The sequence below is a fragment of the Nannospalax galili genome, unplaced genomic scaffold, assembly GCF_000622305.1.
Source record: "Nannospalax galili isolate Female #2095 unplaced genomic scaffold, S.galili_v1.0 scaffold25, whole genome shotgun sequence".
NCBI lineage: Eukaryota > Metazoa > Chordata > Mammalia > Rodentia > Spalacidae > Nannospalax > Nannospalax galili.
The window spans coordinates 48070-61137 of record NW_008355642.1 but is presented as its reverse complement, the minus strand read 5'-3'; the positions used below and the strand labels follow the sequence as shown (position 1 = coordinate 61137).

Genomic DNA, 13068 nt, shown 5'->3' with positions numbered 1-13068 from the left:
CTATTGTTTTTTGTTCTGTATCATGCATTTCTGCTCTTATTTTTGTTATTTCTTCTTGTCTTGGGTTTGGATTTCATTTGTTGTTGATTTCAAGTGTCTTGAGTTGTAATGTTAAGTCATTTATTTGGGTTCTTTCCGATTTTTTGATGTAGGCACTTAGAGCTATAAACTTCCCTCTAAGCACCGCATTCAGCGTGTCCCAGAGGTTTTGTTGTGTTGTGTTTCATTTAACATTTAATTCCAGGAATACATTTATTTCTTTCTTAATTTCTCTTTTGACCCATTCATTATTCAGGAGTGTGTTGTTTAATATCCATGTGTTCATGTGGTGATTAGGGCTTCTTCGGGTGTAAGCTTTATTGCATTGTAGTCTGATAGAATTCATGGAATTATTTCAGTCTCTTTGTATTTGTTGAGGTTTGTTTTGTTCCCTAGTATATGGTTGATTTTGGAGAAGGTTCCATGGGGGTGCTGAGTAGAAAGTATGTCCTTTGGTGCTTGGGTGGACTACTCGGTAGATGTCTGTTAAGTCCATTTGATATATGGTATTGTTTAATTCAGATGTCTCTCTGCCCTGTTGACCTGTCTAATGGAGACAGTGGAGTATCGAAGTCGCCTGCTATTAATGAGTTGGGGTTAATCTGGGTCTTAAAGTCCTGTATTGTTTTTATGAACTTGGGTGCACCAGAGTTTGGTGAATATATGTTCACGATTGTAATATCTTCTTGATTCATTGTTCCTTTGATCAAAATGAAGTGACCCTCTTTATCTCTTCCGATTAGTTTAAAGTCTATTTTGTCAGATATTAGAATTGCTACGCCTGCTTTTTTCTTAGTGCCATTTGCTTGATATATATATCACTTTGAGATAGTGTCTGTCTTTGAAAATGAGATGAGTTTCTTACAGAGAACAAAAAGATGGGTCTTGTTTCTTAATCCATTCACATAGTCTGTATCTTTTGACTGGGGAGTTCAGTCCGTTAATATTTAAAGTTATTAATGAAAGATGTGTATTGAATCCTGTCATTTTTATTTCCATTCACATTCTTGATATAGCTGTACCTTTCCACAGTTATACCTTCATTGCATTTCTTTCTACAATCCCTTGGGTATAGTCATTCCTTTCTTCAACTCTTTTTTGTGGACATGAATTCCTTCAGCCTATTTATGTCGTTGAAGATTTTTCTTTCCTCTTCGACTATAATAGACATTTTCATGGTTTTTTTAAAAAAAAACATTTTATTTTACATTTTTTGAGACAGGGTCTCACTGCATAGCCCTGGCTAGCATGGAACTGTCTTAAGTATTCCAGCCTGGCCCTAACTCACAGAGATCCATCTGCCTTTGCTTGCCAAGTGCTTGGGTTAAAGGTGTGCACCACTGTACCCAACTTCTTTTTCCTTCTAGTCCAGGGTTATTGGTGTGACATTGTTATTGCTAGAGACAGATTCTAGAAAATGACACTCATTTGTCTCTGTTGGATTTATGAGTTCTTTCATTATTTTAAATCTGTTTCCTAAGTTGCCACACTCTTTTATTTATTTAAATTAATTTTTACAATTTTTAAGACAGGGTCTTATGTAGCCCAGCCTAGCCTTGACTACTATGCAGCTAAGGTAACCTTGAAGTCTCAATCCTCCTACCTCCACTTCTGAAATGCTGGGATTATAGGCATGTGCCACAGTGTCCAGTTATTTTATTTATTGTTATATTTAGAATTTTATTTATTACTGTGAATGTGCATAATGTGTGTACATACATCTGGAGGCCAGAGAACAACTTAGTGATATTGGTTCTCTCCTTTCATTGTGGGTTATAGGGATCAGGCTCAGGTTGTCAGTCTTTTACAGCAAGCACTTAAACTATCGAGTCTTCTTGCTGGCCTTATTTTACTTTTAGTCTTTGAGACTTGGTCTCGCTGTGTAGCCCAGTGACTTCAAACTGTTCAATTTCTTGCCTTTACCTCCTGGGTCCCCAGTCTCTTCTTGGTTTTCTTTTAGTCATTGTTTTGTCCCAGCAAGAGGGAAGCCAACTAATACAAATATCTAGGGAAGGAAAATGGCCCTGGATTCAGAAAAGTTAGTACTTAGTAGAAGTTACCTCAGAGTAGTATAAGAAGATAAACAAGAATGCTTAGGAATTTTTCTTTCAAGGAAGTTTGGTGGCAACATCTTTCCTTAGATTACAGAATTATCTTGTACATCAGATTGTTGATCCTAGAGATAACTGCAAAATGAAACAGCTTTAATGGCTACCAATTATATTTTTTACAGAAGGCCTTTTTTTCCTTTTTAAATTAGTGTATATTTTTTATACAGTGATGGATGTCATTATGACATTTTTCTGTTGTATCATGTATAAAATTGGACTTTTGACATTGGTTAGGTTTTCTGTTATGTTCAATAATTGAATTTGTAAAAGTTCTCGTCAACGCAAATCAGGGACTTGTTAAGTGTTATTCATGGAGAATTTGATTGAGGCTTATAGTATAATTTACGTAGTGACTTTAAACATGACATTAATTTTCTTAGCTTTGTTAACTCTCTTCTAAAGAGAATAAATTATTTGCTGTATCAACTTCTGATCATCAGCTTAATTTCATGATTGTAAGACATGTAACATGATTATTCTGTGTTTTTTTTTTCCTGCAGATCCTTCTCTGTTGTTCAAATAATGGTCATTATGATTGTGTGTACTCAAAACAATATCAATCAAGTGCAGGAATTTGTCAAGGTATATGAAGGTTTCATAAATACTGTGAGTTCAGATGATTTATCAGTCCTTAAGCTGAAAGTCTCTAAGAATAGGACCCTTTTAAAGCATTGTTGGTACCTGTAGAACTTACTTGCTGGTTTATGAATGTTTTCATATTGTTATGAAAAACATCTTATTTTGACAATGCAATTTTGATGCTTTTTCTTCCTTCAGCTATATTGTATGAAATTCTTTATAAAGATGTGTTCGTGGTGGATGAAGAAACATTGAAAACTGCAGTTGATTTGTTTCGAAGTGGTTCCAGGAGAAACAGAAGTAATGCTTTGACTGGAAATGTGGAAACCTGTACTGAACACAGAAGTTCAACCCAGGATAGGTAACTAAAGGGAAGGGGGTTGTCAACTATATGAATTTCTTGTTTCTCTTAATTATCTGAAAGTGGGTATAGCCTGATTATGGATATACACATACATATATGTTAGGAATATTTTTAATGAGAGGAGGGAAGTTTTATCAAAAGGATATATTATGAAATGCTCAGAGTTTTAAGAGGACTGGTAAAGTCAAGAGTATTTGGGGGGGGGGCACTAGAGGAGTCTTTACAATGAATCCACTAATTCTCAGTTGTACACAAATTAATCATTGTTTATTAGACAGATTTCTGGGCCTACTGCTATAAAATTAGAGATCAGAATGGGTCTAAGAATCTGCTTTTTTTAAAAAAACACAAACAGTAGTACACCCAGGTTGATTGTTGCTTGCAGCAGGCAAGCATTGAACCATCTTACCAGCCTGGAGAAGAGAATTTTTTTTAAAGCTTATTTGGGACCACAAGGAATGAGAACAGCTTTATGAAAGTGAAAGTTGCTTCGTTCTTCCTTGATTCCTTAAAAGCTTCAGGTTTATGGAAACTGTTGTACTAGAAAGACATTATGACCACAAATTTGCCAGCTTAAAACAGTGCATCGATCTTCTATGTGGCTTAGAAATCTTGGCTATGGCTTAGCTGGATCTTCTGCTGAGGCTGTCACAAGACTATAATGAAGATATTGGCCAGTTTTCAGTTCTTAACTGAAACTTTGGGGAAATTTATAGCTCCCAACTCATGGTTCCTGGCAGTATTTAATTATTTCTGGCTACATGACTGATCATTTTAGATTTTTGTGGGCAGGTGGAGGCTGGACCTACATTCAGCCTGGTGAACATGGCTACTTTTATACTGGTGGCGGGAGGGGGAGGGAGAGGGGGAGGAAGAGAGAGAGGGGAGAGAGACCCCACTAGGAATCAGTGTCATAAAGGCCATCTTAAGAGTGTATCTGAACAGGAAATAATCTAAGTATTGAAAAATGTACTTACAAAGAAAACTTAATGTAGGTGTTTTGAAAGCTCAATTGCCTCATTTTTAGAACCCAGCTACTTTGCCACTGGGTGGTGGGATAGTTGTGAGAGACAAAGTATCTGCTGCTTTTACATAATGTTGTTTGCTCTGACTCTTTTCAACTAGAATTGAAGAGCGTGGTGCCTGCTGCAATATCGAAAGTACACCAGAGACCTATAATGAAGGAAAAGAAGAATCAAAGGTTTGATAATTTGTTTTCTGAGACAGAGTCTCCTTAGAGCCCCTGCTGGCCTAAAACTCCCTGTGCAAACCAGGCTGACATTGATCTTGCAGAGATCTTCCTTCCTCTGTCTCTGGAGGGCTGGGCCACCACATCTACTAGGTTTGATTTTTTTTTTTTTCTTCAGGCAAAGAATTTTCATATTCTTGCCTTGGAGCATCATAATAGTTAATACCAGATAGTTCATTCTAATTATATGGAACTGGCAGAGGAGTTAATTGTGTTTTCCTTTGTCAAAATCTTGCTTATCCAAAAATGGAAAATGTGTACTTTGTGTGAATTTTTATTATTGAAAAGTATTAGATTTTTCAAAACCAAATCTGAACATATAAACAGTTTAAGAAGCTTTTATCTTCAAATTAATTCAATACAATTTCAATAAGTATTTAGTTTATAATCAATATTCTGATGCTGCAGTTGTTGTATTTTCATTAACAGTGGTCTTTTTATGCTATGCCAAGAAATTGGGTGCTAATCCTAATCTCTTTAAGATGGAGAAATGGGACCGGAGAGATGGCTGCTCTTGCAGAGAGGACCAGGGTTCGAGTCCCAGCACCCACATGGTGGCTAACAACTGTCTGCAACTTCAGTTCTAGGGGATCCAATGGCCTCATCTGACTTCCACAGACATTACACAACATGGGTGCATTTCATACATGCAGAGAATACACTCATATATATAAAATAAAAATAAAATATTAAAAAGTTGGATAAACAAAAAATTGTTAATATTTGTATAGGCCTATTAAGTGTGAGACTAGCTGAATATAGCTAATACTAGGACAATCTCTATGCGTGCTGCCAATTTGGGATTTTACCTTTACCTTGATAAAAATGCTACGAGTGGGATGTTACTTAATGTTATCAAATTCTGAGAAAGCAAAAGAAAAATAGAAATTGCTTTGAGAATGATAACAAAATTTGGCAAAAAGAAACCTGCCACATGTTTCTGAGTGATTTGGGGGTGGGGTACAGAAACACTTGTGAATAGCAAGATAATACTTGCTGAATGCCTTTAATTTCTTTCTTTTTTAAAAAATATTTTATTGGGTTTTATTGCATTTCATATAGTAGTTCTCAATCAAATTTAGACCCCATCCCCCATTCACACCCCCACAATCCCCCCACACACACCCAGACTTCATGCATTCTGTCATATATGTTAAGTCCTATCTGGTCAAGCATTTGTACCCAGATGTCCTTCGGTGTCCACTAGTGTCAGCCTATTTGACCTCTTAAGGAAGATCTACCCTCCCTCATTCATCAGTAATCAATTGCCAACCATTCCTAGACTAGAGCTGGCCTGCAGCTCATTTCCCTCACCCCCACCCTCAGCCTTTACCTGATTGAGTCGGCATGGGTCTTGTGCACAGTGCAACCATTGTCGCACGTTCACATGGGCAAGCTTCCAGTGTCTGAAAAGCCTCTGTTTCCCTGTGTTCATGGACCAACCTTGGCTTTTACAATCTTTCTGCCGCCTCTTCCGCAATGGTCCCTGAACCCTGAGTAAGTGAGGTTTAATATAGGATTTCTATTCAGGGACACACTCTCTGCAGTCTCTTATTCACTAAAACTTAACAAGTTGTGGCTTTCTGTGTACATTGCACTCTGTTGTATAAGGAAGCTTTGCTGATGAGACTGGAGGGATGCACTAGTATTCTCTCCACCCCCTGTTTATCTATGTTCCATGAGCCTTAGATGTAGAGGTTCCACTGTACATACATCACCTAGGGCTGGGCATCTCTTAGGCTCATACTCTCTGTGTGTGACCAGTTGTGGATTAGCCTCCATCTGTTGCAAAAAGAAGTTTCTTTGATGAGTGGTGTACATACACTTGTCTGCAAATATAAGGATTCATATGTATCATATGGTTAGAAATTTCATTTGTCTAGAGATATGACAGAAATAGTTTTTTGAGGCTATTGTAAATGGGAGGGTTTCCTTGAATACTTTTTCTGATTGCTTGTTATTGGTAAATAGGCTGCTGATTTTTGTAAGTTAATTTTGTAACCTGTTAATTTACTGAAGTATTATCATTTCTAGCAGTTTTCTGGTGGAATTTTTGGGATCTCTTATATATAATATCATATCTGTAAATAGTGATACTTTGAACTCTTCTTTTCCAGTTAGTACTCTTTTTAATTTCCTTTTATTGCTAGAGCAAGAGTTTCAAGAACTATATTGAGAAGGTGTAGAGATAGTTTATAGCCTTTTCTGGTTCATGAGTTTAATGGGAATGCTTCCAGGTATTTTCCATTAAGGATAATGTTAGTGCCCCCATTTTTCCCGTTTCTCCCTTAATAATACCCTTCTCCTATGGTCCATCTCTCTTGAGCTCCTTCTTTCCCTTTATCCCCAAAGTTCCTTGTATAACCCTCCTTCCCACTTGCTATTTAACCCCAATTTTGTCCAGATTTCCCTTAGTAACACCTGTTTCCTACTATTCTTCTCTTTCAGGCTCTTTCTTTTCCTTTACCTCCCTGGTTCCTTTTCATTATCCTGGTTCCTGTAGTTATATCTGGATACATACTCACTTATAAGGATTTGGTGCTAGGATCCACCTATGAGGGAGAACATATGTCATTTGTTTATCTGAGTCTGTTATTTCACTTAGTATACCTGATTCTAGTTCTGTCCATTTACCTACAAATTTCATCTCTCTTCACTGCTGAGTAGAACTCCATCGTATAAATGAACCACATTTTCATTATCCACTTGTCAGTTCAGGAACACTTAGATTGCTTCCATTTCTTAGCTATTGTGAAAAGAGCAGCAACAAACATGGATGTGCAACTGTCTCTGCAATAGGATGAGTCCTTTGGGTATATGCCAAGGAGTAATATAACTGGGTCAAATGGTAGGTTCATTTTAGTTTTTTAAAGGTTTCTCCACACTGCTTTCCATAGGGGTTGAACAAGTTAGCAATCCAACTAGCAGTGGATGAGCGTTCCCCTTTCCCCACATCCTCTCCAACATTTGGTATCATTTGGTCTCCATCTTAGCCAGTCTGACTGGGGTAAGATGAAATGCACTTTAAATGGGGAAACCATGGTGGAAGGGTTAGCAGTGAGAGAGAGAAACAATGCCTAGCTAGTTTAAAAAAACCCAGAGTGAACCATATTAGTCCAACAACCTTCTGACAAATTACACATACAACTAGTTCAAGGAACAAAATACATGTCTAGTCAAGGTTTATCTGAGAATGTTTGTTTTTTGCCCAAGCTTTATCTACATAGCACATGGTAATTAAAAGTACCAGACTGGTGGAACTAACCTTCTTGGACATTTTATAGCCATACTATGAGGCCTATACGAATCTAGTCAGAGGGGCTTAAAGGACAGTTTTTGCTCCTTGCCCTCCAAGGTCTACTAAGTTCCAGGGAACTGTGGAGCATCTCTCAAAATGTTCTGTAACTGTGGTGAGTCACCTGTCCTCTTGTTAAGGCAGGCCATGGAGACCCTATGAGATTGACTTGAACCAGTGTCCAGTCTACAAAGAGGAGGGTCAACACAGAGGAATCATTTCCTCCATACTTCCAAGTGAAGCCATCCATGGTTGAGCAGGACATTTGACTTATCTTTACATAGATGGAACTGGTAAAAGAAAGGAGCCAGAGTCTCCTCCCAAGCCCATGTGACCCCTGAGGAACAGATCCTCAAACGACCTTAGGAGTAAAAATTAATTGGTTTGTTGGGGCCAACTAACTGTATGGTCTTAAACACCCAAAAGGAAAGTATAACCAAAGTGTAAAGTGATCAGTATATTTCTCTAAGAGTCCATGTATATAGCTAAAGGCTATATAACAAGAATCAGTGCCAGACAGGGATACATTCCTTTGAGTTGTTGGCCAAGGTGGCCCAAGAGACTCCTAGACAGTAACCAAGCATAGAACTGGGAAAATGAACAGCAGATCCCAATCTTATCTAAAGGAATGTTGACAACTGATTCCTGCTAGATGAGGAACACCTGACCTTCCTAAAACAAAGACCCCTATATAGGCTGACTAGACTCAGCAGATGGATTTGCACTGGGTTTGAAACATTTGGGGGCACTGACAACACAGTGGACAGTAACAGGGATGACAGAATATATGGGCTTCAGTAGGGGGGAGAGGGGAATGAGGCTATGGGACGGTGCCATTTGTGATGTGGGTATAAAGATGAATAAGATGGTTTGGGATGTTCTGTATGAAATACAAAAAAAATCAATAAAACATAAATGGACTAATGAACTGAAAAAAAGAATGATGTTAGCCATGGGTTTGTTTAGTTTCAATTATGTTGAAGTATGTTCCCTCCAGTCCAGTTTCTTCTAAGACTTTTAATATGAATGCATGTTAGATTTTGTGAAAGGCTTTTTCTGCATCCATTGGAATGGTGGTTTTTGTCTTTGAGCCAATTTATATATATGATTTATTGTATTAACTTACGTATATTGAACCATCCCTGCATCTCTGGAATAAAGCCACCTTGGTCATGGTAGATGATCATTTTGTTGTATATCTGTATGTGGTTTGTGAATATTTTGTTGAGAATCTCTGTTCATTAAGGACATGAGCCTATAGTTTGTCTTTACCTCGTTTTGATATTAGAGTGATTCTGGCTTCATAGAAGGAGTTTGGTGGTTCTCCCTGTTTTTACAATTTTTTTCAAATTTTGTTTTTTATTTTTATTTTATCTTATGTGTATTCATTTATTGCCTGCATGTTTTTAAGTGCACTCATGTTGTATAATGCCTGCGGAGGTCAGAAGTGGGTGTTAGATCCCCTGGAACTGGAGTTAAGGATGATTGTTAGCGACCATGTGGGTAGCGGGAATCAAAACCTGGTTCCTCTGCAAGAATAGCCAGTGCTCTAAATTGCTGAGCCATCTCTGTAGCACCCCACCTCCCGTTTCTATGTTTTTCAATAATTTAAGAAGTGTTGGTTGTAGATTTGCTTTGAAAGCCTAGTAGATTTCTACTGTGAATCCATCTCGGTCGAGGCTTTTTTTAGTGGGGAGGTTTTATAGTATTCTTTCAATTTCCTTATCTGTAATGGGTCTGTTGAGGCTGTTGATCTCTTCTTGGTTTAACTTTGGGTGGTGTCCATGACTTCAGAAATTCATCCATTTCTTTTAGATCTTCAAATTTAATGGAGTATAGGTTTTCTTTTTTGGCGTCCGTCATGATGTTTCTCCTTTCATTTCTGATTTTGTTAATTTGGATTTGAACTTTCTTTTGGTTTACTGGGCTAAGAGTCTATCTTGTTTAACTTTTCAAAGAACCAGCTCTTAGATTCTTTGATTCTTTGTATTTTCTTTCTATTGCATTAATTTCTGCTCTGAGTTTTGTTATTTTCTTCTCACCTCCTAGGTTTCATTTTCTTTTGTTCTTGCCTTTCAAGAGTTTTGAGTTGTAGTTTTTTAATTTTTTAATTTTTTTTTTTTTTGGTCTTTTGAAGCACGGTCTCCCTGTAGTCCCAGCTGTCCTGGAACTCACTCTGTAGACCAGGCTGGCCTTGAACTCACAGAGATCCGCCTGCCTCTGCCTCTCAAGTGCTGGGACTACAGGAGTGAGCCACCATGCCCGGCTGAGTTGTACTTTTAAGTAATTTATTTCTGCGCTTTCTGATTTTTTAAAAAAATATTTTTATTTTATGTGTATGAGTGTATTGCCTGCATGTATGTGAGTGCACCCATATCACACCATGCCACGGAGGTCAGAAGAGAACATCGGATTCCTGGAACTGGAGTTAATTAAAGACAGTTTGTAGCCCACCATGTGGGTGCTGGAAATCGAACCCGGGTCCTCTGCAAGAGCAGCCAGTGCTCAACTGCTGAGCCATACCCATCCAGCCCCTCTGATTTTTAATGTAGGCTCTTAGAGCTATTAAGTTCCCTCTTAAGTCTGCTTTTAAAGTGTCCTAGAGGTTTTGTTGTATTATCATTTCTATTTAGTTCTAGGAATAGTTTTATTAATTTTTTTCTTTGACCCATTTATCTTGGAGGGATGTATTGTTTAGTTGCCATGAATTCACATAGTTACTAGAGCTTCTTTAGCTGTTAATTATAATCTTTATTGCATTGTGATCTGATAGAATGCATGGAATTATTTTAATTTTTTTGTATTTGTTAAGATTTGTTTTGTGTCCCAGTATGTCGTCAATTTTAGAGACCCTTGCATGGACTACTGAGTAGAAAGTGTATTCTTTGGTGCTTGGGTGGAATAGTCTGTAGATGTTTGTTAGATCCATTTGATATAAGATGTCATTTAGTTCAGATATCTGTTTACGTTTTCTCCACTTGACCCGTCTATTGAGATAGTGGGGTATTGAAGTCGCTATTACTGAGTTGGGGTTAATCTGTGTTTCATAGTCCTGTAGTACTGTTTTTATGAAATGGAGTGCATCAGTTTGGTGCATATGTTTGTGATTGTATTATCTTGATCAATTGTTCCTTTGATTAGAATGAAGTGACCCTCTTTGTCTCTTCCGAGTAGTTTTAATTTGAAGTCTATTTTGTCAGATATTAGATTGCAACATCTGTTTGTTTCTTACAGCCATTTGCTTAGAGTGTTTTTTTACATCCTTTCACACTAAGGTGGTGCCTGTTCTTGAAGGTGAGTTGAGTTTCTTGAAGTCAAAAGGAAGGATTTTCTTTTTTAATCCATTGCACTAGCCTGAATTGAGACCATTAATATTTAGAGTTATTATTGAAGTATCGGTTACTATCGTTTTAATTTGTTTGTGTCCTTGGACCGATTTTGTGTTTCTGTTACTATAGCTTCCTTTGTTTGCTTTCTGTAACCTCTCCGGTATAATCATTCCTATCTTTGGTCTTTTTTTATTGCTTTGAGCAGTAGTCTTTATAGGGCTGGTTTGGTGTACGTGACTTCTTTCAGTTTATTCATGTTATGGAAAATTTTCCATTCCCCTTTGACTATGATAGATTTGCTGGATAAAGTAGTTGGGGTTCACATCCGTGGTCATTTAGAACTGAGAATACTTTGATCCAGATTCTTCTGGCTTTCATAGTTTGTCTTGAAAAGTCAGCTGTAATTCTGATGGGTTTTTATATATAACTTGTTTTCTCAAGCAGCTTTAAGTACCCTCTCTTGGTTCTGTACATTTAATGTTTTTACTATGATATGCTATGGGGAGTTTCTCTTCTGGTCCTATCTCATGAGTGGTCTATGTGCTTCATGAATCTGTATAGGTATGTCTTTCCTTAATTTAGGGAACTTTTCTTCTTTTTTATATTTTATTATTTTTATTTTATGTGTACGAGTGTATTGCCTGCATGTATGTGAGCGCACCCGTGTCATGCAATGCCACGGAGGTAAGAAGAGGGCTTTGGATTCCCCTGCAACTGGAGTTAAGGACAGTTCATAGCTGCCATGTGGGTGCTGGAAATCAAACCTGGGTCCTCTGCAAGAGCAGTCAATGCTCTTAACTGCTGAGACATCTCTCCAGCCCCCTTGATTTTTCTTTTCTGTCTTGTTGGGTTCCTCAGGGTGATTCTCGTTGTAGTACATTTTTGTAGGACTGTTGGGATTTTCGTATATACATAGTCTCTTGGATTTTCATACTATTTGTATGAATGGATTTTTGGGGGGGGTTGGGGGGTTGTGTGTCCAGTAGGAAATTCTATCTTCCTTTGTTTAGTTGAATTTTAATTCTATTTATATTGTTTGTGTAGCTTGTTTGCTTTTTGCTCAGTTTTGAAATGTTAGTTGGAGAACTGGTCAGGGTAAGGGCTGGTCTTTGTCAAGCAGATCAGCAATTCCAGAGAAGGTGGAGGTGGGGGCAGCCGGTGGAGGTCCTAACAAACAATGCTAGAGGATTAGGGTAGTTTGGGATAGGGAGCTAGTCCAGAAACCTGAGGCAGAGGAGCAGGAGTAGGTCTGGGCCCATGGCTATCAGTGAGATAGGGTTACTTTTAATTTCTGATCCTGCTCTGTGTTAGTGATTTAAGTGTCCTGAGTTTGTGGGCTGCTCTAGACAACTTTTCTCTTTTACCATTTAAGCTCTTCTAGATTTAGATTTTACTCCTTTCATCACTTGATTGTTTTCAAATATATGATAAAATTTATTGTACTATTTTTTGTTTTAATAGTGAAGGAAACATAGGAATATGTCCATAGCTTTTAAAAGAAGGAAGAAAAGAACCTTCATTATTTATCACAGAAGGAAGACTTCTTAAGGATACTGAATTTAAGCATGGCTATTTTTGTTTCAGTTTTCAGAAAATCCATCAAGGATGCTCTTTCCTTATAAGGTGCTGAAAGCTCTGGATCCAGAGATCTATCGTAATATAGAATTTGATGCTTGGTTGGACAGTAGAAAAGGTAATGAAATATCAAAAGGATACTTTCAAATCCTCATAGATCCAGAAGATAATCGTACAGATTATTTCTTATAAGGGACACTTTTGACAAACTATTGTAAAACAGAAAGAAACTTAAGCAACCAGGTATTATTGGTCTTACTCTGTGACTTAAATCTGATCGTAATATAGAATTTGATGCTTGGTTGGACAGTAGAAAAGGTAATGAAATATCAAAAGGATACTTTCAAATCCTCATAGATCCAGAAGATAATCGTACAGATTATTTCTTATAAGGGACACTTTTGACAAACTATTGTAAAACAGAAAGAAACTTAAGCAACCAGGTATTATTGGTCTTACTCTGTGACTTAAATCTGAAAGAGTAAAACAGTAGATTTAGAAGTGGAGAGGGATTTTTTTTTTTTTTA

At 37.4% G+C, this 13068-nt stretch overlaps 1 protein-coding gene across 3 annotated transcripts in view; it reads left to right on the top strand.

Annotated features, from left to right (window-relative positions):
• The window catches only part of Alg13 (ALG13 UDP-N-acetylglucosaminyltransferase subunit), a 77643-nt gene that overhangs the window by 28219 nt on the left and 36356 nt on the right, over nt 1-13068 (top strand). For all 3 annotated transcript variants that reach the window (XM_029556022.1, XM_029556023.1, XM_029556021.1), the window contains exons 8-11: nt 2651-2732; nt 2928-3090; nt 4219-4294; nt 12551-12659. In XM_029556022.1, the coding sequence (XP_029411882.1) occupies nt 2651-2732; nt 2928-3090; nt 4219-4294; nt 12551-12659 (430 nt within the window). The remainder of the gene's footprint in view (nt 1-2650; nt 2733-2927; nt 3091-4218; nt 4295-12550; nt 12660-13068) is intronic.